General features: G+C 37.2%; 2 protein-coding genes across 3 annotated transcripts; one reads left to right on the plus strand and one right to left on the minus strand.

The window, feature by feature from the left end:
• Positions 1-4,825: 4,825 nt before the first annotated feature.
• LOC107814078 (T-complex protein 1 subunit beta-like) lies at positions 4,826-13,384 on the plus strand. Of its 2 annotated transcripts, none has more exons than XM_016639408.2 (12): positions 4,826-4,983; positions 5,623-5,676; positions 5,756-5,812; positions 6,330-6,395; positions 6,490-6,601; positions 7,345-7,473; positions 8,379-8,450; positions 8,671-8,786; positions 10,594-10,670; positions 11,649-12,134; positions 12,521-12,836; positions 13,055-13,384. In XM_016639408.2, exons 2-12 carry the CDS (start codon positions 5,671-5,673, stop codon positions 13,196-13,198), a joined length of 1,581 nt encoding a protein of 526 aa, XP_016494894.1. In that variant the 5' UTR covers positions 4,826-4,983; positions 5,623-5,670; the 3' UTR covers positions 13,199-13,384. The 2 variants fall into 2 exon arrangements, with proteins under 2 accessions (XP_016494894.1, XP_075075631.1); XM_075219530.1 differs by having other exon boundaries at positions 4,845-4,982; positions 5,604-5,676.
• Positions 13,385-14,381: 997 nt separating this feature from the next.
• On the minus strand, positions 14,382-19,878 carry LOC107814077 (sister chromatid cohesion 1 protein 1-like). Its single transcript, XM_016639407.2, has 20 exons — positions 19,728-19,878; positions 19,114-19,182; positions 18,962-19,020; positions 18,847-18,891; positions 18,715-18,734; positions 18,497-18,576; positions 18,194-18,314; positions 17,742-17,811; positions 17,541-17,619; positions 17,279-17,388; positions 16,814-16,884; positions 16,566-16,727; positions 16,181-16,346; positions 16,020-16,102; positions 15,742-15,940; positions 15,574-15,652; positions 15,219-15,370; positions 15,039-15,123; positions 14,834-14,946; positions 14,382-14,722 (listed from the first exon to the last, which is right to left on the minus strand). Exons 1-20 carry the CDS (start codon positions 19,778-19,780, stop codon positions 14,640-14,642), a joined length of 1,899 nt encoding a protein of 632 aa, XP_016494893.2. The 5' UTR covers positions 19,781-19,878; the 3' UTR covers positions 14,382-14,639.
• Between the last annotated feature and the right edge of the window lie 6,582 nt (positions 19,879-26,460).

Raw genomic sequence — 26,460 nt, forward strand, 5'->3', positions numbered from 1 at the left:
GGATTATTATTATCGACAAGGTACAACTCGGTTATACTGATAAATCTACCATATCCTCAAGTTGGGGGACTTCTGAACTGGTATGAAACAAATATTTATGTAACCAAATTTTATACTTCGATCTTTATTTCATGCAAGCTAAACATGTGCGGTAAAACTACATGATCCAGCATATACAATTCTCTATCGTACCATCGTGTTTCCCTTCTTACCAAAAAAAGGGAAATACTTAGCGGGCTATACATCAAAAAAATTTCTTTCAGTCAATTACAGGTTTATACCAATTTGGTATCTATGTATCTTTATTGAAATGCTCCTCAGCTACACTGCATCTCATTTTATAATATAGCTTTGTGAGTTTAAAATGTTAAAGCTTATATGCAAACTTTTTCATTAAAATAATTTACTGAACAACTCTTGGGGATGTGTGACTTTGTCCGTAAATCATTGACCATTTTTGTATGGTATATGTAACATTGGTAAGACCAAGCAGTACTTCTATGAGCTTTCAGTATGTACTGTTATCCCATTGATCATCTATGAAATAGCACTGCACCACGTTGATTGTTATGACAATCGCTCTACAATCTGACAAACAAGGTGATACTGTTGTTCAATGCTAGCGAAATTTCTGCAAAAATTAGCTTATTCTGCTAATAACCAGAATTTCTTATCAGTATTCTTAAAAAGTGTCTACACTATATGTTTAAATACCATATATGCTATATGTTGGAGCAGTAGTCAACTGAAAAATTATCTTATTTGCATTACAATTGTGGTCAACTGAATGATGTATTTTTTATATATTTTTTCTGTCAATTTTTCGTGTTACTGGTGTAACCGCCGCAATAATTTCTCATTGAAACAACCTATTCCTACTTTTTTCTACGTTTTTAGCTTGCCACAACCTTTCTGTATCATTTTAAATCTACGTGACATTTGTTGGCATTAAAATTCTCCATACACGTACAAGTTAGAGACAACAGACGCACATTGATGAGATACAGTCAGCAAACTGATTCGTCAAGTGTGCTTGCGCCAGATATTGTACCAATTGTTGATATCCTGTCACAATCTCCTGTATGTGTATTTCATGCATGCTAATATGTGTACATATAAAGTACTTTAGTATTTTAACCCCAACTCAATAAATCTGCTTATATCTCCCTCGTTAACAGATACAAGTTTTGAAGTGGAAGGTAAATTATCACTGCCAAATGACAACCAAGATTTTTATGAATTATTGTGTTCACACTGCGGGCAGCAGTATAGAACTCATTCTCCCAAAATTATTCATTGTCCGAGCTGCAAATAACGTGCGATGTTAACACCCAGGTACAAAGATAGTCAAATAGTTATTCTAGAAAGTTGGAGTTCGCTTTACTTTCAATATCAAACTGACGGTCACCCTAAAACCTTATCGCTGGATTAACCATCACCACTAATTCTGTACTCAAACGAGAATCAGCATATAACTCTTTGGTCAATAAATAGTGGAGTAGAAAGAAAATAAATAATTAGAATTTTCATGTACAAATTGAAAGAAGGTTATAGCCGACATCTTCAAACAAAAAAAGTATCTTTTGTCATTGGCATCATGAAAATAAAATAACGTATATCAAAGAGATCAGTTAATTTACTTGATGCTTAAATCATATTCTCTTATATATATATACTAGCGTTGGCAGTACATCATGAAACAATATGCTAGATTTGCTATTTCATGTTAAAAAAAACTTTATTCCTTTGAAGATTTGTTACACTCCAGAACAGAAAAAAGGGAGAACTGAATAGTTTCATGTATCTAAAACATCATTTTTTTGGGTTTATGGAGAGCATTTACATTCTTTTCTAAGAAACCAGGCAAGTCGACTATTGCTAACAACTTTTTCTCCTGTGGGGTTCTTAGTGGTAATTGTGTTTTTTCTTTTTTGTTGCTATTAGAGCACGCTTTGAGGTTGTCATGACAGACAACAATGGATCAGCTGTAGCAACATTAATAGGTGAATTAGGAGAGACATTTTTTGATATGACCGCCGCGTATATCTGTGAAATAATCTCCGTAAAGGTATGTTATTGATGGCAATTGGAGAAACTTTGTTAAAATTAGGATACTGTGAAAGCAAGTGTACTCTTAGTTCTTTCTATTATGTCTTCCTTGATGTCTGCCTTTGGGTATAAGGTGTCTTTTAATTTCTTATGCATCCCAAGTACTTTATAGGCTAAAAAATAGTATATTATTTTTGACCACCATCTTGATGTGTTAAATTCATGTTTTTCTCTCTTGCAGAAATAACCATTACCTCTTGAACATGTTTGACAACGTCTTACTCATAGACTCTTCAAGATACAACTGCGAAAAACATTTTCTAGAACTTCTGATATGCGGTTGTTCATTGTGTCCTACTTTGTCAAGGAAGATTTATTTCAGTTGCCCGCAGCAGTTGCCTCTAAAGAAATTGGAGAAAGCAGTAACACTAAATTGGAAAATGTTGCAATAGGGAAAAAGTTAGAAAGAGGAGAAAACAGTCAGTCGAATATGCAAGAAGTTATACCTACAGAAGAGCTGAAGAACGAGTTAACTACAGAAGGTAGTTCTTCCACCAAGAGGCAACAAACTGAACTAGATAGCCTCCCCAAGAAAAAATGAAGGTTAATAAACTTTATCTCTACTTTTTCATTACTCCTTTTAACATGCAGAATAAATAACCCAAACAACACTCAAAGAAAAATAGACATAACAATGATGGAAGCACCTGGCAAAGGTGAGGGAAAATTAGAAGATTTTCTCTTTTGATCATTAACATACTTTTTAAGGAACCATAATGAAATCCCAGCAGTTGCTCTGCTGGACCACCTACTGTAACAGCAGTTCCTAACGGTACTGTTTGAAAATTCAAAATTGCATCCATTTACTCGACTTCTGTTCTCAATAGCACAGGACAAATGAAAATCTACAAGCTGAAAACTGAAAGTATAAAGGGAATAGTAAGAAGAAACAGAGTGAAGTTGGTAAGTATGGCTATGCATGGAATAACAAGTGTCAATATAAACAAAAAAGTTCTTACATTTTGGAACTTGATATCCCTACAGTGTCTGATTATCCCTCTCTCATCATTGCCTTAGTTTTTTCCTTTTTTCTTTCTGTTGTGAGAAGAGGATGCAAATTGGCGGAAATGAGTTAAGATTTTATCAAATAAGTCGTCTTTAGATTCAATTACAGAGCATGTCACCTCAGCTTATTCTTCCATTGTCTCCATTACTTAGCATCCTAGTGTTCGTCAAGTAAAATAGGCTTAAAGAAAGTTGAAAAGTTTGAGTCTGAAATAGTATAACTTTTCTTTTCTTTTTTAAAATAATGATATTATCTATTCAGAACTGTGTGAATTTCTCGCTTGGTTACCTAGGACAGATTCTTCTGTTTTCTTTTTTTCGTGATATGTGGCTTTTGTGTTCTCTTTAGAATCAGAAAATGGTTGTCCAATTAGCTCAATCCTTTTATTTTCTTCTCACTAAAAGCAAGGGGCATAGTTCTTTTTTTCTCCTATTAGAATTCATCGGAATGATATTACTTTTTATGAATCTCTAGCATTTCATTTTGTTGTTAGAGCTCTCATAAGTTGTGTATATGTTTTAATGATAGTACTTGACTCTACACTTTCGCTTACCTGCCTGTAAAATTATTATTTTACTATAAGATTCTTCCAAGGAAGGCCCTCTTCTGGATAAATTTAGAGCACACCATCTTTCAGCAGGTTCTAGTAATATTCCACTGATTATGCGTGAAAAAGACTTCGCTAAGCCGCTCAGTTAATATAGAGTAATTGCTGCTGCATCCTTTATACTTAACAAGCAGTTGCTTATAATGCCATTCTAAAAAATCTATGTGGCAATTAGGTTCTGAATTTTCTCCTATTACACAATATGCTTTTCAATATAAAATACTGGTATACTTCAGTAAAAACATTCTCTACCATGAGATTCCAATACTTAAATATTTTTCTTTCGCTCTTACATTTACCCTTTTCTTTACAGTCTGCGCGTATAGACGTCTTTTTGAGCTATGTACATATGTGTTTCAAACCCGCCAGCTTATGTGCTACAGGTACCGCAAATACAACCTACTACCTTTTTAATCTACCTAATTACTTTGTCACATGCCATTATTGACATCCTTTTGTTTTTCACTACTGCAGAAAACATGGACAATGCGCTTCACTTTGCGCAACTTACTGGCATGTACATTTACATTTTTGGTTAGCCAGTGAAACATAACGGTCCTGTAACTTATGTAAATAGTGCTTGCTAAAGACTCACCAGTAAATATGATCCTTTTGGCTTGAATTTGTTTTCATCGTTTTTATGATATATCTAAGTTTCTAAATAGAAACAGAGTCGTTATTTGTCCCGCTGGTATAAGAAACAAAAAATTTACAGTGATAACAATCAGTTTAATGCAGTTAATTCGCAATAACTTAAAAGAGATTGCAATATTACTACTATATTAATGATAATATGCGTTGCCAGAAAATGCGATAAATGATACAAATAAAAGTGCATAAGGATTTCATTTTTACTTGCTTCTACTGCATAAATATTGATTACATATTCATCAATAGTCTTTATACCCAGATCCTTGCTTTTGAAGTTCTTAGATAATAGTTCTACTAACTAAGAAGACGTTGTCAGTGGGATTTTCAAATCTGTATTTTACTATAATATAGTAAAGTTATTTATTTATTATTTTCATCAAAAAGATATCAGTTGCTAACTTATGAAATTTGGGCCCGGGCCATTTCCCACTAGTTCCCTCAATAAACTAATAAAATACCGTCGAAACAATTTAAAACTTCAAACTCCAAAACACCATTGTGGCAAACCGCAAACCTCCCCCTCCCTCCAGATTCTTCTTTTCCCACTGACACCTCTCCACTACTCTCAGTAACTTCTCCGGCGCCGCCGTGGAAAGCATAGTTCTAGAAGGTTCGTCTTGCTCTCTATTTTCTCTCTTATCTCTTTTCATGAACTCTGTTTACATGCGTTTCACAAGTATACTGGATCCCGAGCCCGAATAAAAGAGGAGGATCGTCTTAGGTGGACAACTATGTAAAACTTAATTAAATTATGACGAAAATGACGTATATGAAACAGATGATTAATTCGTATAGCTGAGGAGTGATTGAGTTGTATTTGTGTTAAGCCCTAGCATTGGCTTTTTATAAGGGAGAAAAGTGAGGGTTCAATTGTTGAGGATTTAGTCATTTCTGAGATGATGTAGTAATGGATCACCGCTGATGACTCGATATATGAGAAAATAAACTTACCTGTATTTGCGAAACCAATAAATGCATCACATATATCTTTTAAATAGACTATTTGTTTTACATTGTCATGATTATATAATATGTATTCTCAATTAAGAAATCGGAACGCACAAGTATTTTCCGATACTTAATTTGTGAATAAACTAGTGCTCTCTTGTTTCCCACTGAAAAAATTTACTTTCGTTCATATTCTATCATTAATGAATGGTGCTTTTGAAGTTTTATGGTTTAGAATTGTCATCATTTCCCTTTAATGTCTCTGCTTTTATCTGATACAGTGTGCTGCTTATTTCTTTAGTTAATCTTCAGCGATTGGGTTCAGCTCCACATCTCAGTTTTCTTTCTAATGGCGGTATGCTAGTGGGATTTTTTGTTTTCGTTCTTTTTTCCTGTAATTTGTAGGTTCCAGAACTTATATTTTAGTTTTCCAGATTGACAGGATTCTTAAAGATGAAGCTACGGAAGAAAAGGGAGAGCGAGCTAGAATGGTAAGTCTCATGTATCTGGAAATAAATATAGCTGGTAGTTTACAAAAGACTATCTTGTATGTATTTTTTTTTATGAAGAAGGATATCTTGTATGTAATTTCTCTATCCCAATTTATACAACACTTTCCATTGTGGATGTCACAAATATTTGTTGCAATTTAACGAAATAGTATCTCAACTTTCAAGAATTCAAAACTACTCAAGTATAAAGTTTGATGTGCTATTTTCTCTATCAAACTGAATATTCATCCTTTTTTAATATTATTCAACTACCATGTATTTTCAAAACAAAATAAAAAAAATTTAATTTTTTACCTACCACTAATATTACATAGTTCAGATCAACTTTTTAAACTCATGTCCAGTAAAACACCTGCCATGTAATATGAAGGGAGATAGTAGTGTATAAAGTTACTGTGACTTTCTATCTTCTTCTCTGTGAAGGAAAAATGAAATATGTTGTTAGAGGCGATTATTTGTCGTTTTTACTGAAAGAAATGAGTGTCTCTAATTTTAGGCATCCTTTGTGGGGGCTATGGCAATTGCCGACTTGGTTAAGACAACATTAGGACCTAAGGGAATGGTAAGCTCATTCTTGGAGTATGTAGCTTGCAGCTTTGTTTGAAAAAATGTTAGATTGTGGTTTGATAATATCTTGTTTATGTGTTGTTTTTAAGGATAAAATTTTACAATCAACCGGCAGAGGTCATAGTGTTACAGTTACAAATGATGGCGCCACAATTTTGAAGTCCCTCCGTATTGACAATCCTGCTGCCAAGGTCCTGGTTGGTATCCTTGTTATCTTTTTTGGGGGTCAGTGGACCATTGTATATAGTCGTGTAAGAGATTTGGTCAGTAGACATCTAAAATATCTAGTTTTTTTTTCTCCCTAGAAAAGGTTACTAATTGATTGCTGAAAAAGAAGAGGTCAATCTTGAGACTTTTACAAGTCTTCAATTTCCAACAGCATAGATTATCATTGAACTTTAGTAGAAGCGGGGCACATAAGTTTTTTGTAGTAAATTCTAAGTCTTTGCTTGGCTGAAAAGGACTTCAATTAATAGATAGATACAAACGGAACTGTTAAGGCATTTTGATTGAACGCTTCTGAAAGATATGCAGCAGATTAGATAATGCAATGGTTTAGCAACTATGCTAGGTATCTCCGGGGTGGGATTTAGGTTTTTCCAATTCAGATTTTGGGAGCAGTTGATGGTTCGATAGGATGCAGTTCATCGCTGTCAAACAGGATATCGGAGGGTAGAACTTAATTGGTTAGGTGTTGAGTGTATGCGATGGTATTTGTTGTTTAATATTTTGAAACAACAAAATGGTTACTTAGAGGTGACATGGCTTTTGTGGAAGGTCATGTAAGACTTGGTATCATAGATGCATTGACTTGTGTAAGTGTGTTCCGGAGAGCAAAATGAACCCTCAAACTCTGCTGGAAACTTTATTACGGGGAAAAGCTAAGGTACAGAACTGCAAAAGATCGGTGTCATATAAATGTTCTACCTTCACCCTTTCACTAGACATCTCTAAAGTACAAGATGATGAAGTTGGTGATGGGACAACGTCTGTAGTTGTTTTGGCTGGAGAACTTTTAAGGGAGGGAGAGAAGCTGGTTAATTCGAAAATTCATCCAATGACAATTATTTCAGGTTTGTTCTGTTCATCTTATGCCCTCGAGTTTTGGCTTATTGAGATGTATATCTCTGGGGCTTTGCTTCAATTTTGTTGAAGTTTGTAATCTTTGAATGTTAGTGTCTTCAACAGCGTACTCTGCTTGCATGCTGTTCGTAAGTGCATGTTGGTAGTTTATCTTTTATTGGCATTCCTCTTTTTTCAATCTGTAAATGACTGCTTTATGTGGTTTATTGGTAGTCAAATGACCGTTTGATGATCTTTCTAATTTAACAAAGCTCTTTTTATCTTTGTATTGATCTTTGGATGCCAGTATTCACCTGAAAGGTTTACATAATCAGTTAGAATTTCATCTTCGTACTTTTTTATATTTTTTAACGCTTGGGTGATCCTTTTTTTTAAAGAAAGAAACACTTGGGTATTATTGAGACCTCCAATGGGGTATCTTGAAATTAAAACACTTGGGTGATATTGAGCTGTCCTTCAAAAAAAGAATTTGGTAATTTAAACTGTGTTGTGACTTGTAAGGATGGTTTTATTTTGGAACTCAAGCTTTCTGTGAAGGAAGTCGTCTAGAGACATTGCATCTTTCATATACTGCTCATGAAGACATTTCTTTGTTTACTTTAACCCCAATGTCCTTTTCGGTTATTAACCATTGTTTATAATCCTTTGGGGGTGGGGGGACAGCAACCAAAGAAATATCACATGGCAATGTGCTTCTGTAGTAGGGTATCTAAGAATCAGTCTCAGGGAAGTCTTTAGGACATTAAAATCTCGCCTGTATATCTGTGGGAAACTGGGAATCATGGCTACTTTCAAGTTGTTGATGTATGATAGTTAAAATTTTCGAGGTACTTTAATTTTGTATTGGCACTGAGTGTACATTTAATTGGTATATTTTATGGCTTCTCCAAACCAGGTTATCGTATGGCAGCTGAATGTGCACGCAATGTGTTGCTGCAGAAGGTTGTTGATAATAAACAGGATGCAGGTATCTGTGCTTGAGCTAGTCTCACTTGAAACAGAGCAGTGATATTTCACATCTTCAACAACTTCTCCTTTATGCTGGTGTATGAGTCATCTAAAAGAACTCACTCTGTAAATAACTCTGGAAAGCAGTAAATGATAATATAAATCGTGATGAGGCAAGAATTCTTACTCACAACCATGTGGTCCTTGTCCATGTTTCTTATAAATTTGTGATGCTGCAGAGAAGTTTAGGTCGGACTTGATGAATATTGCGATGACTACTTTGAGCTCGAAAATCTTGTCTCAGGACAAGGAGCATTTTGCAAAACTGTCTGTTGATGCAGTTATGAGGTTAAAGGTCTGTACATTTACATTTAACAGCTTATCCATCACTAGGGGATAATCTAGGTTGTTCTTGGTTCGTTCTATTTTAATCTTTTGATCTCAGGTTTATCTGCATCTGCTTTTTTCTTTATTTTATTTCTCTTATACTGCAGTAGTTGACTGCCTTGACAATTTGATGATGATGTTTTAAACAGCATGTTCCGGATAAGCTATGATTTTATTAAATGGTAGCCATGATCATTGAAATGAATGCTAATGTGGGATGTGTCCCCTGAAGATATCTGTCTTTACTTTTAGTTTGTTTTTTGATAAAAGTAGACCTTCTGATATCAGTCCTTCTTTTTGGGGGTGTAAATAGAGGATTCCTTGAAGATAGTGGTTCAGTTTCAAATCCAAATTGATGCGTATGTTTGACACCATCTTGGTTTAATTTTAAAAAAAGTGTCTTCATATACTCCCTCCATTCCAATTTATGTGAACCTCTTTGACTAGGCACGGAGTTTAACAAAGAAATGAAGTATTGAAGAGCGCCAACCATACTCCTATATTCACTAGGATCTGAAAGTAACTCACTCTCTGTAATAGAAAGAGAAGTGCGAGAAGCAATAGGGGTGCGAACCGGTTTGCATGTATACATGTGAAATATAAGAAGCAAATTAGAAATATACTTTTGTTGTGACAGATGAAGACCATTAGAAGTACAAACTGCCTTAACACCAAGAAAGTAGTGAAGATCACCTAATTCTTTTATGGCAAATTATCTAGAGAACGACTAATGAAGTGATCAACAAGAAGAAGAATGACTACCAGTAAGAATAATGTCATCAACATAAAGTAATAAAATAAGAATATCAAATGATGAATGGTGAATAAACATGGAAGTATCTGACTTGCTGTAAATAAAATTATGAGCCAGAAGAAATGAACTAAAGCGATGAAACCAAGCACGTGGTGCCAGCTTCAAACCATAGAGCGCTTTGGTTAGCTTACAAACATGACGAGGATAATCAGGATGAGTAAAACCTGGAGGTTGTTTCATAAAGACTTCCTCATTAAGCACCATACAGAAAAGCATTTTTAACATCAAGTTGACAAATAGGCCAAGAAAAAGAAATAGCAAGAGAGAGGACAATATGAATAGTGGTAGCACGGATAACATGACTAAAAGTCATGATAATCAATGCCAGGCTGCTGATGAAATTCATGTGCTACAAGTCATGCCTTGTATCGCTCTACTGACCCATCCAAATTATATTTAATACGATAAACCCATTTACAACCAACTAAGTTCATTTGAAGTTGAAAAGGAACAGAACCCAAATATTATTTGCTAAAAGTGAATTAAACTCATCTGACATGGTCTGCTGCCACTTCATACCTTTTACTACTTGAGAAAAACAAGAGGGTTCAATTTGTTGAATCATAGTGTTCAAAGAAAATATTTGTTTTGGTTTAGAAATACCAGACTTTGAGTGCGCATGCAATATTGAATGAGCAGAAAGCATAAAAGTAGGAGGGAAGTAGTGCTAGTTGGCAGTGAGGTAGGGGCAGACGAAGAAATAACGATAGATGCAGAAGAAGAGAGAACATTAGAGCAATACTCAGTAGAAGAACTTGTGATGGACATGATCCGTGGAGCTGGATATAGAGCACGGGGAAGAAACTCTTGAAAGAGAAAAGAAAAGCAACCCTTCCAGTGCTCATTCTCATTCTGTTGCCAGTTGAATCTTTGATTTGTTCCCATGCATACCTATTAATTTTCCGCTGTTGTTTGTTTTTCTGTGTTTTCAAAATGTTGATTAAACTAATTGGAATGACAGGGCAGCACCAATCTAGAGGCAATCCAAATTATTAAGAAGCCTGGAGGTTCTCTGAAGGATTCATTTTTAGATGAAGGGTTTGTAACAAACTCGTGAAGTCTTTCTGGGCCAATTTCATTTTACTGTTACATTATTGGATTCCTCTTGCATGTCCAGCTTTTCTTTTGTTGCTGTACTTGATTTTCATTCTCAAAGCTTTTAAATCCTTTTATTTTAGGACCTATTCGGAGGGTATGTGCTCTTATTTGTTAAAAGAAATGAGAAAGTAGGCTGTTTACCTAGTGCAGTGTACTGTGAGTGTGCTTCGCATCTGGTGAAACGTATGTCTTCCTTGGGAAATTTTTTCTCGGCATCGAGCAAATCTCTGAAGAGTGTTCTTCAAGCCTTTTGTGTATGGTTGGCTAGAGTTATTGTCTTGTAGGCTTCTCATCTTGATAGTTATAAGGACTGTGTTTGGGGTTAGCTGGATCTAGTTGGGCATTCAGAACAAGATGTAGAGCTTATAATGTAGCTCTCTTGGCAGTTGGAACTTATGTGGCTACTTTGGAGGGAAAGGAATATGAGAGCTTTTGAAGGGGTGGATTACGACTTTGTGCCAGCTTGGTGCATGTCGTTATTTGTGAATAACTTTTGGTGCACCCTTGAGCTTCCTGTTAGTATATGACTGGAGGTCTTTCATAGAGAACCATATTGTTGGTTAGGTTCTCTACTTTTCGTGTACAGGGTTTTCCCCCACAAGGCCACAACATCGATAACTTATTACTCAATCAAAAAACGCAAAAGGACAAAGAGGGTAAGATGGACCCTTCTGTTAACAATGCTCAGTTTACCTCTGTCCCAAAATCAACCATACAACTCTTTAGTAGGATTCTTGATGGGGGATATTTTGTTTGTTGTCCTTTTCATAAACCTCCTTGTAATCTTTCTATTGCTGGTCCAAATACCTTCAAGCCAGACTCTTCTTGATTTTTCACATTTTTCCTTTTATTCCACTAAATTCCTTGTAATATAAGTTCCTTGTGTTCCCTTGTCTCTAAATCATTTCTTTGCTGCAGGTTTATTTTGGATAAAAAGATTGGGGTTGGCCAACCAAAACGTATTGAAAATGCTAAGATCTTGGTGTCCAACACTGCAATGGATACTGATAAAGTTAAAATCTATGGAGCACGTGTCCGAGTTGACTCAATGGCCAAGGTTGCTGAACTAGAAGCTGCTGAAAAAGATAAAATGAGGGAGAAGGTGCAAAAGATCATCTCTCATGGAATAAACTGCTTTGTTAACAGACAGCTGATTTACAATTTCCCAGAGGAACTATTTGCCGATGCAGGGATACTTGCAATCGAGCATGCTGATTTTGATGGTATTGAGCGCCTGGCTTTAGTTACTGGTGGAGAGATTGCATCTACCTTTGATAACCCAGAGTCTGTCAAGCTTGGCCACTGCAAACTCATTGAAGAAATAATGATTGGTGAGGATAAGTTGATCCACTTTTCTGGGGTTGAAATGGGTCAGGCGTGTACGATTGTCTTGAGAGGTGCAAGGTATGTTTTAGCGTCTTTAATCTTTCTGTCTTTAACTCCCATTTCTTTGTAGGAAGGAGGGTTAGGGAGGGGTCGGAAGAACGGTGTCATTTTGTCTCCAGCTTAATAGCTGTTTGATTTTGGTGAAGTGTAAACTACTTGATGCTCACAAGTCCTTGCACAGCATCTTTTCTCTTTTGTTGTTGAAATTTATAACACCTCAAGCGATTTCCGTCCATTGGGAAGTTAATATTCAATAAAGGCGTGTTTTACATCAATATCTCTTTGGTCGCGACATGGCCCATGCATGTGCTGATTAAAGAGTAATCTTTTGTGGTTTGATAGTGAATTCTGTTTAATTTTGTGCAATCTTTTCATGTGAACGCCTTCTCATATTTTTTCGGCAGCCCTCATGTACTGGATGAAGCTGAAAGGTCTTTGCATGATGCCTTGTGTGTACTGTCTCAGACAGTAAATGACAGCAGAGTTCTACTTGTAGGTGGATGGCCTGAGATGGTGATGGCGAAGGCAGTGGATGAACTGGCTAAAAAGACACCTGGTAAAAGATCTCACGCAATTGAGGCTTTTTCCCGGGCACTTTTGGCAATTCCGACCATCATTGCTGACAATGCTGGTCTGGACAGTGCTGAGCTGGTCGCTCAGCTTCGTGCAGAGCATCACAAGGAGGAAAGCAATGCAGGGATAGATGTCATCACTGGACATGTGAGTAAACCCACTCAGAATGTCAGATTAATTAATTATGCTATTTTGCAATAAGTTCAAAGAACCGGAGGAAGAATTCTGAAATTTTTCTGTTCTCTTCCTTTCCAGTTTTTCTGAGAAGCGATGTTAAATCCCATGCAAATGGTCAAATCTTGCTTGCTTATTGGGAGTTTGTACTTTGCTAGATTTAGCCATCATTTTTTTGGCATTTATGACAGGTTGGAGATATGGCAGAGTTAGGAATTTCAGAGGCATTCAAAGTCAAACAGGCTGTGTTGCTCTCTGCAACCGAGGCTGCTGAGATGATCCTACGAGTTGATGAAATCATCACATGTGCCCCACGGAGGAGGGAAGGAATTTAAGATGTGGTTAATCTGTTGAGGTGTTTGTATTCGGTCTTGTGGTTAAGATTTTAGGTATAACTGTAGATTAGCGTACAAATTATCGAATGTTGTTCGCTTTCATGCCAGTGTAAACACTGCTTGAGAAGTTTTGAAGAAACGTTACTGTTATGTTTATGTTTTTGTTAAGTTTTGATGGGTTTGATCTAGACTTGCCTATAACCGAATATGTTGTGCACCGGATAGCTTTTATGCCGCTGCTTCTGTGGTAGTCAACAGACATTGTGTCAGCAGAGGCGAACTTGAAATGGAATTGTTTTCAAGAGACTCTTGAGCGTGTTAAAAGATTTAATGAGAATTGTATTTTACGTGTCCGATTAAATTTCTACTCCCAAGTAATGAAATGAGGCGAAAGCTTCCTACTTGTACCACAGTGATCATTATGCATTTGCAACTATGGAATAACAATTTGGATCTTGTGTGAACCTATACACTATTTATTGGGAGTATGAAAATATATCAAAGTTGAGAAGAAATACAAGATCCATATAAAATCACTTCCGTTAGGGGCACTACGCTCTGTAGAACAGAGATTTCATAGTTATACATACGGATTGGATCGTTGGCCTATATGATTGGTTTTATTAATGAATAGATTTCAGATATCACTTCAAAACTAGCTGAGACAATGTACTATGACTTAATCCAATTTATCATTGTTGCATGATTGCACTGTTCGACGAAAAGCAAAAGAACGGGAAGGAACGTTGTATACGTTGCAGAAATGTTATCCAATGACTTAGTAAATTTCTTTGATTACATTTTTGTTTCCCTGGAAGTTCATGGCACTTCCATCAAACCAAAAGAAAAGCTAGTGTCTTACAATTTGAATTCTTTATATAAGTTATTTTTCTTTCTTTTATTTTAGCTTCAAATTGACGTCTTCATACATATTTTATTAAATAAATTTCGGACTAGCTCGCTGCGACCATTTCATTTTTTCTAATGGTGAACTTTTTCTGATACTTGGACTTTAAACCTTGCCAAGGATTTATCTGAAATAATCTCTCTACCCAGTGCAGTGATAAGGTCTCCGTACACACTATTTACTGAGTTGTTGTTGGACTTTAAACCTTGCCGCGATAAAGAGAACTAACAATAGACTTTCTCACTTTTACAGTCGATAACTGTCACAAAATACTAGTACGAGTATGCAATTAGTGGTTCTCCAAATACACCAATCATATAAGTTCTATATTCTTGGAGATTACTATGATTATAACGGTAAGGACAGCATTAAACAACTAAATAGCTTAGCAATAAGAATAATTTGTCCTAATACTACGAGCTATAAAACTGTGCTTGGACTCTCCAATACCTTAACCGAAAGAAAAAATTGCATCAGCTATAACACTAAGATAAACCTATAAGACAGCTTGGCATCTTCGTAATTTATCAGTTGTCACATCTTTGCACCTCTTGAAATGAGAATGTCCCCATATGGCGCCTCCTGTTCGACTTTTATAAAGTCCCGAGTGGCCAGAACTGCACAGAGAATGGAGCAAACTTTAACTCTCTTTAATAACAAAACCTGAAAACCAAAAAATTTCTCTGTGCTGCAATGCAGACTAAAAGAATTGAAAGGAATATATATACCACAAGCCTGATAAAAGAGACACGCTGCTTGTTTCTTTGTCATCCCAAGAGTTAGTTCATTCAGACATTCTGCTTTGGCTGATCCAGGAGTGTCAAAGTGACTCTTCAGCTGCCTGTAGACAATGTACCATGTGAGAAGTCAATAAATCAGCTGATTCAGGATGAAACTGGAGGGAGTTTTAGGAACTAATGAAAAAGGATTTACATCCTGATAGTGTCAGTCATCTTGTCAAGAGGTTGAGTAGTGAATTGATGTTGGGTTTGTGTTGGTCCAGTTTCCATCAACATCTCTGCAAAAGGAGTAAAGGCAGGTTTATGACAAACTAAACCACATTAAAGAAAATGACCAGAACTAAAATGGGGAAGTTGTTGAGTGTTCACAAACCATTGTCTGGTGTATAACCATTCTCTGATAGTTCAGATAGTCTAGCAATCTTGAAAGTTGGATCAGGATGGTGCCATTGGTACTCTTCTGCTACTGGTTCAAGGCCACTTGCACCGTGCCTCGATGAAGAATGGGGTCTTTTCTTGTTGGACCTGAAGGTTTGCAATTTTGATCAGTGTAACCAGCTGCTATACATACAGAGAAACCTTGGTAATAAAAAATTCAAGGTTAAACTTTCCTATGGAACCGGGACCTTGATATTCATTATTTCCTTCTGTTAATGTGAGTATGACTGGAGTAGTTTATCGTTGAACAATTACCGGCTTAATATATAGTATGTACTTGTAGTACTAACCGGTTTGAATTGGTTATGGAGTTCTGTGATAGGTAACCATGATCAGATCCTGAGCTTGGAATGGATCTAGGCTCATCACCTATAGATTCACACAAATAAAAGCTATACTACCATTACAAATTGCGTACATATGATGGGCATTGGAATATTCATGTAAATTCTACATACCAGAGCCAGGTGTGGCCATGTGATTGGTCTCATTCACTCCATTAACCTCTTTTGGATGCAGTCCGAGGTTTGTAAGATTGGTCCTGAGGTCCTCCATGAGATCAGGTGGAATCACGTTATTATTGACATTTGCCCTTTGTTTCTCTATGGAGATCCCTACTGATGGGGAACCTACACCAGTTTGGAACTCTTCCAAAGGCTTCACATTCAAATGCTCAATCAGAAACACTTGAAGCCAGTTGTCGTTTAAAACTAATTGAGAATCAGAAGTTCCTTACATATCTGACAGGTTCAAAATTGTGCATCCTTTCAGCTGGAGATGTGTAGGATGGTTCAGGAGGATAAGGCGGAGAGGTCTTTCCTGCATGTTAAAATGGAATTACCATCTGTTTGTAGTTTTTGGAACAGAGAATCTAAAATCATGAATGAAAAACCAGACCAGAAGGTGAATCATGGGGAGGTTGGGTACTTCGTAACCACAATTTTAAGAGTGGTGCTGGATAGTGAACTTCCCTATTTCCATTTGTGAGCAACCCTTCTAGTAATGCAATAGGAGGCACCTCCATGAGTCTGCCTATCTTCATAGAAGATGAGGCACTCAAAGTCTGCGCAGAGCAAGAACTTAAGGTTACTAATAAATGATTTTGCATCTTACTGAAGTTAAAAAGAGAGAGACATTTGTTACTCTTAGGATATTCAAACACTACCCATTGATGGCAGAGATAAACATACTTTGTTCGTAGGATAAGACCCATAGTCAAATTTTACTTGCTCAAGGTGTACAAAATGGAAGCAATTGAGGAGGGGACGATCTAGATTTGCACCTTTCTCTTTTTCCTTGTTCTTGATACAATATCTGAAGAACCCTGAAGCCAGGTATGATATATGTGACCAGGAATAATAGTTTGTTCATTGTCAATTGCAAGACGCGCTAATTTTCTTGCTCTTTGTCGAGCTGGCTTTGGCCTTTGTTGGTCCTGCTGTCTCTACAGAATCATGTTAAGACGTTGGATTAATACTGAAGGTATTCCATTACATTATTTCCTAACTCGGTTGCTTGTGGAATTTCTACCTCAAAAACTTCTTCAGCTTCAGATTGTTGCTTCACTTGCTCCTCTGGATGTCTGTCAGGGATCTCATCAGCTGCAACAAAATTTCTCTCTATTCAATCTATTTGCTAAATTAAGTACTCCATTAATAAGGAAATCTAGGGACTTTACAAGCTCAACTCAATCAAATTGGCTTTGTGCTTGAATGAACTATGCATGTAAACTGTAAGTTTAAAGTTAAGGGTTCAACAACCAGGTAGTCACAAGTATATTAGCTGATCTAATAGTAGGTAAGTGCGACTTGCATCCATATTCGTATTGGAGAGCAAGGTTTATTTCCATAATGTTTCTATCTGAAAGCCTCTCTTAAAGCACCAAGTGAATCATCTTGGGTCCATCTGTTATTTACTTCTCAAAAAACTTCATCCATCTGAAGTAGAAGCTAGTATTTTTATTTTAAAAAGAAAGTCTAATAAGCACATTCTTACGTTGATGGGCTTCTTGTCGGGGTGGAGATGGCACAAGAGTACTTGGGATTTGAGCTTCCTCTGGCTGGGTAAAATTCATTTGTGTTTCTTCATCCCCTTCAATATCAAACCTGTGGAATAATTCATGCTCAATAAACTCCCATGATTTGTTAATGTATAATTTGGTTTCACGTGAAGTCATTATTTTAACTGACAAAATAAACTTAGAAGGTAAATGGTGAAAGTTTTAAATAGAGAGCATTTTAACTGTTCCTCGGGATACCTCTCAAAATGATTAAACATATCTGAATCTGCCTGATGGGCATCAAAATGTTCAGCCAGGGTGATATTATCTAGATCAACTGCAACAAGGTTTTTCAGGGGTGTTCAGAGATAGGAGCAACAAGAGAAAACTGGAAAATAATAGTATATGCAAGGATATAGTTAGCATAGTGTAGGCTGATAGTGGGATCTACAGGTATACCTTGATGAAAGTCCTGGGCAGGTTCTTCCTGTGCATTGGGTTTATCATAGAGGTCTACATTATCTAGTCTCTGCACATACAATATCCAGGAGTTTAGCTGCAAATTTTATGTTGAAATTACTAATGATTATGTTGCTTTCGCTATATGTACTCGGCATCAGACAATTGCTTGCTCTTCAAGGTCATGAACAAGGACAAAATCCAAAATAACTTTAGATAGTCTCTCAAAAAGCTTACGCAATTCAAGAGTTGAAATAACAAAGAACACGAAGGAACACGAAGGGAAATCAAATCGCTTCATTAATGTTAACTTTCTACTGATTCAACTTGCAATATTGCTAAACATTTGAAATACCATTTTTTATCTGCATCCTATTTTTCCTATTAAAAAAATTCTGGTTGTGAAGTTATATCAGGGACTGAGGAGGTGATAGCGCTTTCCATTAATTTACCATCGCGAAATACGAGGTCTGTTCGAAACCCATCATTGTGACAGTGTCCGAATTTCGCATTGTCTGTTCAATCTCCGGGAGTTCTTCCTCCCGGTTTTCCGGCAGAGTAACAGCTTCATACCTGCGGGGGATGAAATGTTAACTATCAACCCTGGGAAAAACCACAAAACGAAGCAGAACATAATGTTTTGCTAGCAATCAAAATTTAATCAAGGTAAATGAAAACTGCTAGGTGCTAAAATGCGCCATTTCAATTTCTGATGCAAAAATACGCTGATGTTGAAGTGGAGATGAGGTACTCACTTGGCTTGCACTTTACTCTTGGGAAGCAACGTAGGATCGGGAGCTGCTGATTTCACCTTCCAAGCTTCATTGATTTGCACCTGAAAATTACCAAACTCACATATTACGTAATCACAAAAATCATCACCAATTGGACGACAAATAAATGCTGAAATTAACAAAAACAGAGCAAAGAGAGAGATTAAGTTGATTGGTGAATCGAAGACCAGTGTTACTACCATGAGACGAGTCACATCATCTGCATTAAAAAAACAACAGAAAACAAAAACGTTGAAGCAAGGAAGGAAAATTAGGAGTAAATTTCCAAAAAATCAAACATGAAATTCAAATAAAGATGATGATATTCATACCATAAAGGAGTTTCACTTTGCGTTCGTAAACAATGACGACTCCACCTGAGATATATACAACTGACAATTAAATCTCTCAAACGAAAAATTCAGTTACTCAATTCGTAAAACATACCCATGAGAATTCCAGAAAGTCGCAGAGCCATTGGGACCGATGGATTTAAGATTTGTTCACTGCGTTAAATGAAAAAACAGAAGAACTCTCGAAATCAACGAGGAATAAAGTGTTGTTTGACGTAGTAATTGAAGAAATAAAAAACGACTGACCAGATCTTAATAATGTTGAGCTTACTAAGCTTTTTCCGGTTGATCTTTGAGTGCAGAGTGGCCGCCATCCTTCACAGCAAAGAGAAAATTCATAAACAATTCGAATTAAGCATTCTTCGTAGCCAATTTTAATTGTGATAACTTAAACATATATGAAAAATTGAATTAAGGAGCTTAAAACAGGAAATGAATTCTAGCATAGAATTACAAAATATGGAAGTAAAATACGCAGAAACTCTAAACATGAAAAAGCTTATGTATGAGAAGCGAATTCAGAAAGGAAACATCATAATGACAAGTAGTAACTAATGATTTTCATCATATTTGGCCAAGCGGAGCTTTGCGAGTAAGAAGCTGGATTATTAAATTCTTAAACAACTCGAATTTAAGCATTTTGTTAAACAATAACGGATCCAATTTAAACTGTGACAGCTAACATATAAATCAAAGTGAAGTTCAAATTATGAAAGTCGTATGAGAGGCTACAGAAATTACAATATATGGAAGTGAAAAGTGAAAACAGAAAAACTCAAAACATGACGCTTATGTATGTGAATTAAACGAAATTAGAAAGAAAATATCGAAATGAGAAGTATAAATTGACAAATTATCACCATATTTGGCCAAGCGGAGCTTTGCGAGCAAGGAGCTGGTGAGAGTAGAACATATTGTAGTAGTGGAGAAAGAGAGTTCAGGCACTGAAATTGCAGAGAGAATTTGAAGTGAGAAGGTTTTGTATATATAGGCGGAGAGAGAGAGAGAGAGAAAGAGATCACATGCAAAGTGAGAAAGGGAAAGCGTGTGTGTGTTTTGTGCCTGTGCGGTTATCTGGATACCCGCCATAATCTGTTACGATTTCGATTGCATTTTTTGCAGAACCGCTTTGTGGTCCCCCCTTACAGAAGAAGAATGAATGTTTCTTTCATTGACTCGACTCGACTCCACTCCACTCTCACATCTCAAGTGATGGAATTTCTGTGCTATCATTCCTATCCACGCGCTCCTCTCCTCTTCTTCAACGCTTTAACGGGTTAAATTTTTATTCCTACTCAGTATTTACATCATTTTTAATGGATGAATCGCTTCACATTTTATGGGAGATTTATGTCCGAGCCTTGAAATCAAGAAGCTTTTGGCATAAAGTGCTTCACCTAATGGGCTATAAGGTATAAGTATTAAATTTAGAACTCAGTTGTTAACACTTGAAGTCATTACTCTAAAATTTAAAAAATTAAAATACTAGCTCCACCTCTGAATCTTTGAGAAAACCCCCCACAAGAGAATACAATAACTCACTTAACGTTACCATGAATAATGTTAAAGTGATGCATGAGAAAGTCATCCTTCATAAATTGATAGAATATAAAGGTCCACCAAACTCTATAGAGAATCAGGTTCTCTATCAGTTCTATTATAACACACGCACACTGCAGTAAGTATATGACAAGAGAAATTTTACGTAAAAAATTCCCAGCTCAACGGGATTAAAAACCACGGCCTGCCCTTGTAGGATTTCAGCTTCACTACTGAGCAACTTTTAGATTACAACCTATGCAATCTAGGAATTAACCTCTTAATCCCTCACTAACTTGTAATACTCTATTACAAGACACTTTGTAATAACTCTATTACAAAGACTTTACAACTCGACTAACTCTTGTCAAGACTCAAATACGAAGGTTTAAGATTTATAAAAGGGTTTCCTACAGAATAATTCTAAACAAGCTAAGTAGGAAAGACACTTGAAAACGATTACAAAGTTACAACTCAACTAAGGACAAACAATAACTTAATGTGGGAACTGGTCCGTAGTTGTTTTGTTCTTTGTTCTTGATGCACTTGAGAATTGCTTGCTGGATGATCAGTCACGTGAGTGAGCTTTAGTGAAATCTCTAAGTGTTTAAGTGAATGTGTTTTACCTCCCTTGATGTTAATAATACATGTGTGACCTCACATACAATGATGTAAGCAAGATAGGTAAAAAGCCTTCCACAGAAAGTTAATGCACTGTTCCTGTACTGTAGCGTGTGCAGGAAACAACTTTTCCAGCTGGAGAGTTGACTTGGTACAGTCACCTCGGGAACTGGTAGGGACCTGTTCCCTCAGCTGTTCCTTCGATTCTGAAGAGTTGAGCCATATCCCAAACTGTAACCTTTCGATCTTGAGATCTTGATAATGTGTAACAGGTTCCTTATCTGGTTCTTGATAGTAAGTTTGTTAGATCATCAAAACATAAAGCAGGATACTTGTAACTAGAGGTGTCAAATGAGCCGGGTTGACCCGGGACCGGCCCAGCCTAGACCGGTTGAAACCCAGCCCGGTACTTAGGGGGCCGAGTGGGTTGGGTTCTAGGGTTATGGGGGTTGGTCCGTTCACTTTAATTCATCTGGTTAATCGGACCGGTCAAACCCGGTCAACCAAAATTCCTGTAGAACTGGTTAACCGGCCAGGCCCGGTTTAACGGCTACATTTCATTTTTTAATAGATTTTAGAGTTTAAGGCAATGCAAAACCTTTGAATTTATTTTTTTTTCATTAATTTACTTGTTAAATGTAAACCTTTCAATTTGTAAGTTTGAATTTTGAAATAAATGTAGCACTTACAATTTATAAGCGGTAATTTTTTTCATCTTCATTGTATTCTTTATATTTTTGCTTTATATTAATATAACTTACAATGGTTATACAAAATATAAAAAAAATTAAAAATTACACTAACCCGGCCCGGCCCCTTGTACCCGTAACCCTTACGATTCATTTTTTACCCGGATGAACCTGAACCTGTTAAGCCCGGTAACCCCTAACCCGTAATCGGCCCGGTTTGAAACCCGGACGATTTCAACTTTTCCCTACCCAGCCCCGCCCGGCCTACCCGTTTAACACCCTTACTTGTAACCTATCAATTCCCCCTTTTTTGATGATGAAAAACTCATAATGGAAAATTGTACAAGGAACCATAAAGGACCAGATAGTGCACCAGGAACTTCAGAGAGTTCCCCCTGAATCTGTATTTCCCCTTAATCAGTGCACAATTATGCAAAAATCTTCCCCCTTTTGGCATCATGAAAAGATCAGAAACAGGCTTTTAAGCAATAAAGAAGTCTAGCTTTAAGTTATCTCGTGCCACTTATGTGCACACAACCATGACTAAAAACAGAGCATAAAAAACAATGTATAAATAGCAAAAAGGGAAAAACTTGAAACATAATTTAAATTTTTCAACAGGAGCAGAGTCAATGTTACTACCACATACACAAGTTAGAACAATCAACAAAAAAGTACCACAAATTATTATCATAAGAACTGACATAGAGGGACTTGACCACAAATGAGATCATAAACTTGACACTGAGGGAACACCATTTAGGGAGCATTGGAAGGAGAGGGATTCCAGGCAGAGGCAAGGGTTTGGAGGACTAAAATCACTCGAGCATTTGCTGACATTTATTCATTGAGCAACCTCTCTTTTAGGTCCTCCACTTGTTTCCTGAGATCATCATTCTCTTTTGTCAGGCGAGCAACCTCTTCACTTTGGGAGCAGTTTGTATACAGGAAGGATGACCTTCTTCTGAACCTGTTCCCCCTGCTGAGCTGCTCTGTCCTTCAAGATTGCATTTTTGAAGTTTTGAGAACATGTGCCCGGAACACTAGACAACCCTTTAGCAAGCACACCAAGAATAGACCCCAACAAGGCAGAGTCCATTACCATGTCAACTCCATTCACCAAGGCACAACTGTGATCATCCTCAACCTTGAACAAGTCGGCATAGAAACTTTGAACTTCATCCTCATACACCCTAGTAGCATCACTCGTGAATAGGTGTGTCCACTGTTGGAACTCACAGATATCAACCAATTGTCTCATACCAGCCTCTTCCAAGATATCAGGGGCAAATGTGTGGCCCTAAAGCACCTTTTGACTTCTCAATCTCTCTTTCTCATCACTCCTTGGATTATCAACTCTGGCCTTCTTTGAGGAACTAGGTTCCTCATTAGTATTAACTTTTCTCTTAGCAGACTTGTGAACATTCTTCCCTTTGTCACCTGACTTCACAGATTTTTCACCCAATTCTTCCATCACAATAGCATTAGACACTTCCACAGATTTGTTTCTAGATTCTGTTACCACATTTTTACTAGTAGTAGCATCATCGGACTTATTCATACTTTTAGCAGACACAGAATATCCCCTTTTAGGCTTGGGGAGACCCTGCTTCTGTGAGAGCTTTCTAGTCAAGGAGCTAGGTTCCTCAGCTTCTTCCTCATCCACATTCACAACACCCACTACCTTCTCATTCACAACTTTGCCATCTTTTACTAATTTCTTTCTCCTTGACTTAGCTTGACTGTTCTTAATCGCAGACTCAAGAGCCTCCTTTGTTTGCAACCTTGTAGTGGGCCGCTTAGGAGTTGGCCCTTCATCAACAATTGATGTATTCTAGGCAAACTGGCAATTGGCAAATCATCTGAATCCCCTTCACTATCCTCCCTTTGTTCTTCAAACACAGGTCTTATCTTAGGCACAACCACATTCAGATGCTCAACATCTAAATTAGGAGAGGGAGCAGGGTCAGTACCGTCCTGGGGTTCCTGAGAGGACCCCTGAGTTAGATCCTCTGAAAGGGGATCAGGTCCTCCAGTAGGTTCCTCAGTAGCACCTTCCTGTGCCGATGGTTCAACAACTACAACCTTATTACCCTCTCCAACAGTCTCAGACTCTTCTATCTGAGTTTTAACTTCCTTCGACAAAAATCCTTTCATTAGCTATGGACAACATATTTTCTATAGCTTCCTTTTCTTGTAAGTTCGTGGGAGTCTCAAGAGAAGTAGGAGTGTTACCTGTGGACACGAGATCAGGAGCAGTCTTTGTTGCGTCAACAATTTCAAACCCCTCAGTTTGATATACCTTTGACCTTACTTCCATAGGAGAACTTGAGATTTCCCGATTTTTATCATTCTCAGCAGTACTCTTTTCATCCCCTTTTTTCGGTGAAGTGGGAGAAGAGCTCTGGGACACAAATCTTTTGTAAGTCGATATTTTGCGACTCCTTTGAGAACCGAAACACGATTGGGTAGGAGAGGAGACAGAATGTGGGGGTGACTCTGTTCTAGGATTTTTGGCTAGCAGTAGTGTGGAGAAGAGAGTCTGGTGTTGGTGTTTCAACTGGTGAGGACTCAGTAGGGGTGTTTCTTGGAACACTAGAGGTTACTTGATTTTCAGCCATGGTGAGAAGAAGAGGGATGATTTGGTAGACTAAAGAGAGAAAGAAAAGGAAACAATTTTTGAAGTGTTGATGTGAAGACTATAATGACAGTGATAAATGTATTTATGATGAATGAAAGACTGGTTGGAAAGGGCGCCAATTTTTAGGGAGTTGGGTCGATTATTAACGGGTGAGACATTTGGGTTCAAAAAGACACAAGGCTAAAAACTGACATACTGATGACATGGAACTTGTTTTAATCGTTCAAAATTGTGCATGAGAGAACAGAGAAACTACTAACCTGTGTCAGGAGAACCAGGTTCCTTGACTAATCTTGTATCTATAAGCTTTGCCCTTTTTACCAGCGTATACCGCCTCAACTGCTTATTTGCTTTGTATTCATCAAGCGTGTCTACCTGTATCAATATAGAGATGAGTTAGACTTTGTCAGAAAACACTTTTTAGCTAATATTTCCTGAACATTTCTTTCATAGCCAATCATTGAGGGACCAGGTTCTCAGTTGGATTTTATCAACCCTAGTGCTAGACTATTTTTCTCAAAGTGTTCTCTGCTCAAGGCTTTGCTAAATATATCTACAATTTGATCTTCAGTGCTGCAGAATTTCATGCATATAAGCCCTTTTTCAACATTGTCTTTGAGGAAGTGATGACGTACATCAATGTCCTTGGTCCTATTATGTTGAACTGGATTTTTTGCCATGTTGAGTGCACTTGTGTTATCACATAAGAGAGTCACACAATCTGAGAGCATTCTAAAGTCTTCCAACTGCTGCTTGATCCACAGTAGTTGAGCACAACAAGAGGCAACTGCTATATATTCTACTTTTACAATTGAGAGTGCCACTGAGTTCTGCTTCCTTGTACCCCATGAGACTAGGCAAGAACCCATGAAATGTGCCATTCTAGACGTGTTTTTCCTATCCACCAAATATCATGCATAATCAGCGTCAGCATACCCAATAAAATTAAAGTGGTAACCTGCGAGATAGTAGAGAACCAGGTCCTGCATTCCTTTTAGGTATCTCAATATTCTCTTGGCAACCTTCAGATGAGATTTCTTTGGATTGGATTGAAACCTTGCACAGAGACCCACGCTGAAAACAATGTCTGGTTTGCTTGCGGTGAGATACAAGAGTGACCCTATGATCCCTCTATACATGGTCTGATTTACAGGGGAACCATGTTTATCCATGTCTAGACGAGTAGCTGTGGAAATAGGGGTGTCGATAACCTTTGATGCTTCCATGTCGAACCTTTTTAGCAGCCCTTTGATGTACTTCTGCTAACTTATCAATGTTCCCTTCTGAGATTGTTTCACTTGAAGTCCTAAGAAGAAATTTAATTCTCCCATCATACTCATCTCGAATTCACTCCCATGAGTTTTGCACATTCTTCACAAAGAGAGTCAACTGTGGCTCCAAAGATGATATCATCAACATACGCCTGAACAATGAACAGGTTCCTCCCTCATTTCTTCAGAAAAAGAGTGTTTTCAATTTTCCCTCTTGCAAAGCCGTTTTCTAGAAGGAACTTTGAAAACCTTTCATACCAAGCCTGAGAGCTTGCTTTAACCCGTACAATGCCTTTTCCAATTTGAACACATGCTTAGGATGCCCGTGATACTCAAAACCAGGAGGCTGCTTGACATAGACTTCTTCTTTCAGATAGCCATTTAGAAATTCACTTTTGACATCCATTTGGAACAGTGTGAACTTCATATGAGATGCAAAGGCAATAAGAATTCTAATGGCTTCTATTCGAGCTACTGGAGCAAATGTTTCACCACAATCGATCCCTTCTTCCTGATTGTAGCCTTGAACTACAAGCCTTGCATTGTTTATTGTTGTATTTCCAAGCTCATCAAGTTTGTTCCTGAATACCCACCTGGTTCCGATGATAGTTCTATCTGCAGGTCGAGGAACCAGGTGTCATACATTGTTTCTTTCAAATTGATGCAAATCGTTTTGCATGACTGTGATCCAGTCTATATCTTTCAATGCTTCTTTAATATTTTTGGGATCTATTTGGGAAAGAAAGGCTGAAATGGCAAGTGAGTTTATTACTTTTGATCTGGTTTGAACTCCTAAGTCGAGAGGGGTGATTATGTTGTCAAGAGGATATGA

Source organism: Nicotiana tabacum, chromosome 8 (genome assembly GCF_000715075.1).
Source record: "Nicotiana tabacum cultivar K326 chromosome 8, ASM71507v2, whole genome shotgun sequence".
Taxonomy (NCBI): Eukaryota; Viridiplantae; Streptophyta; class Magnoliopsida; order Solanales; family Solanaceae; genus Nicotiana; species Nicotiana tabacum.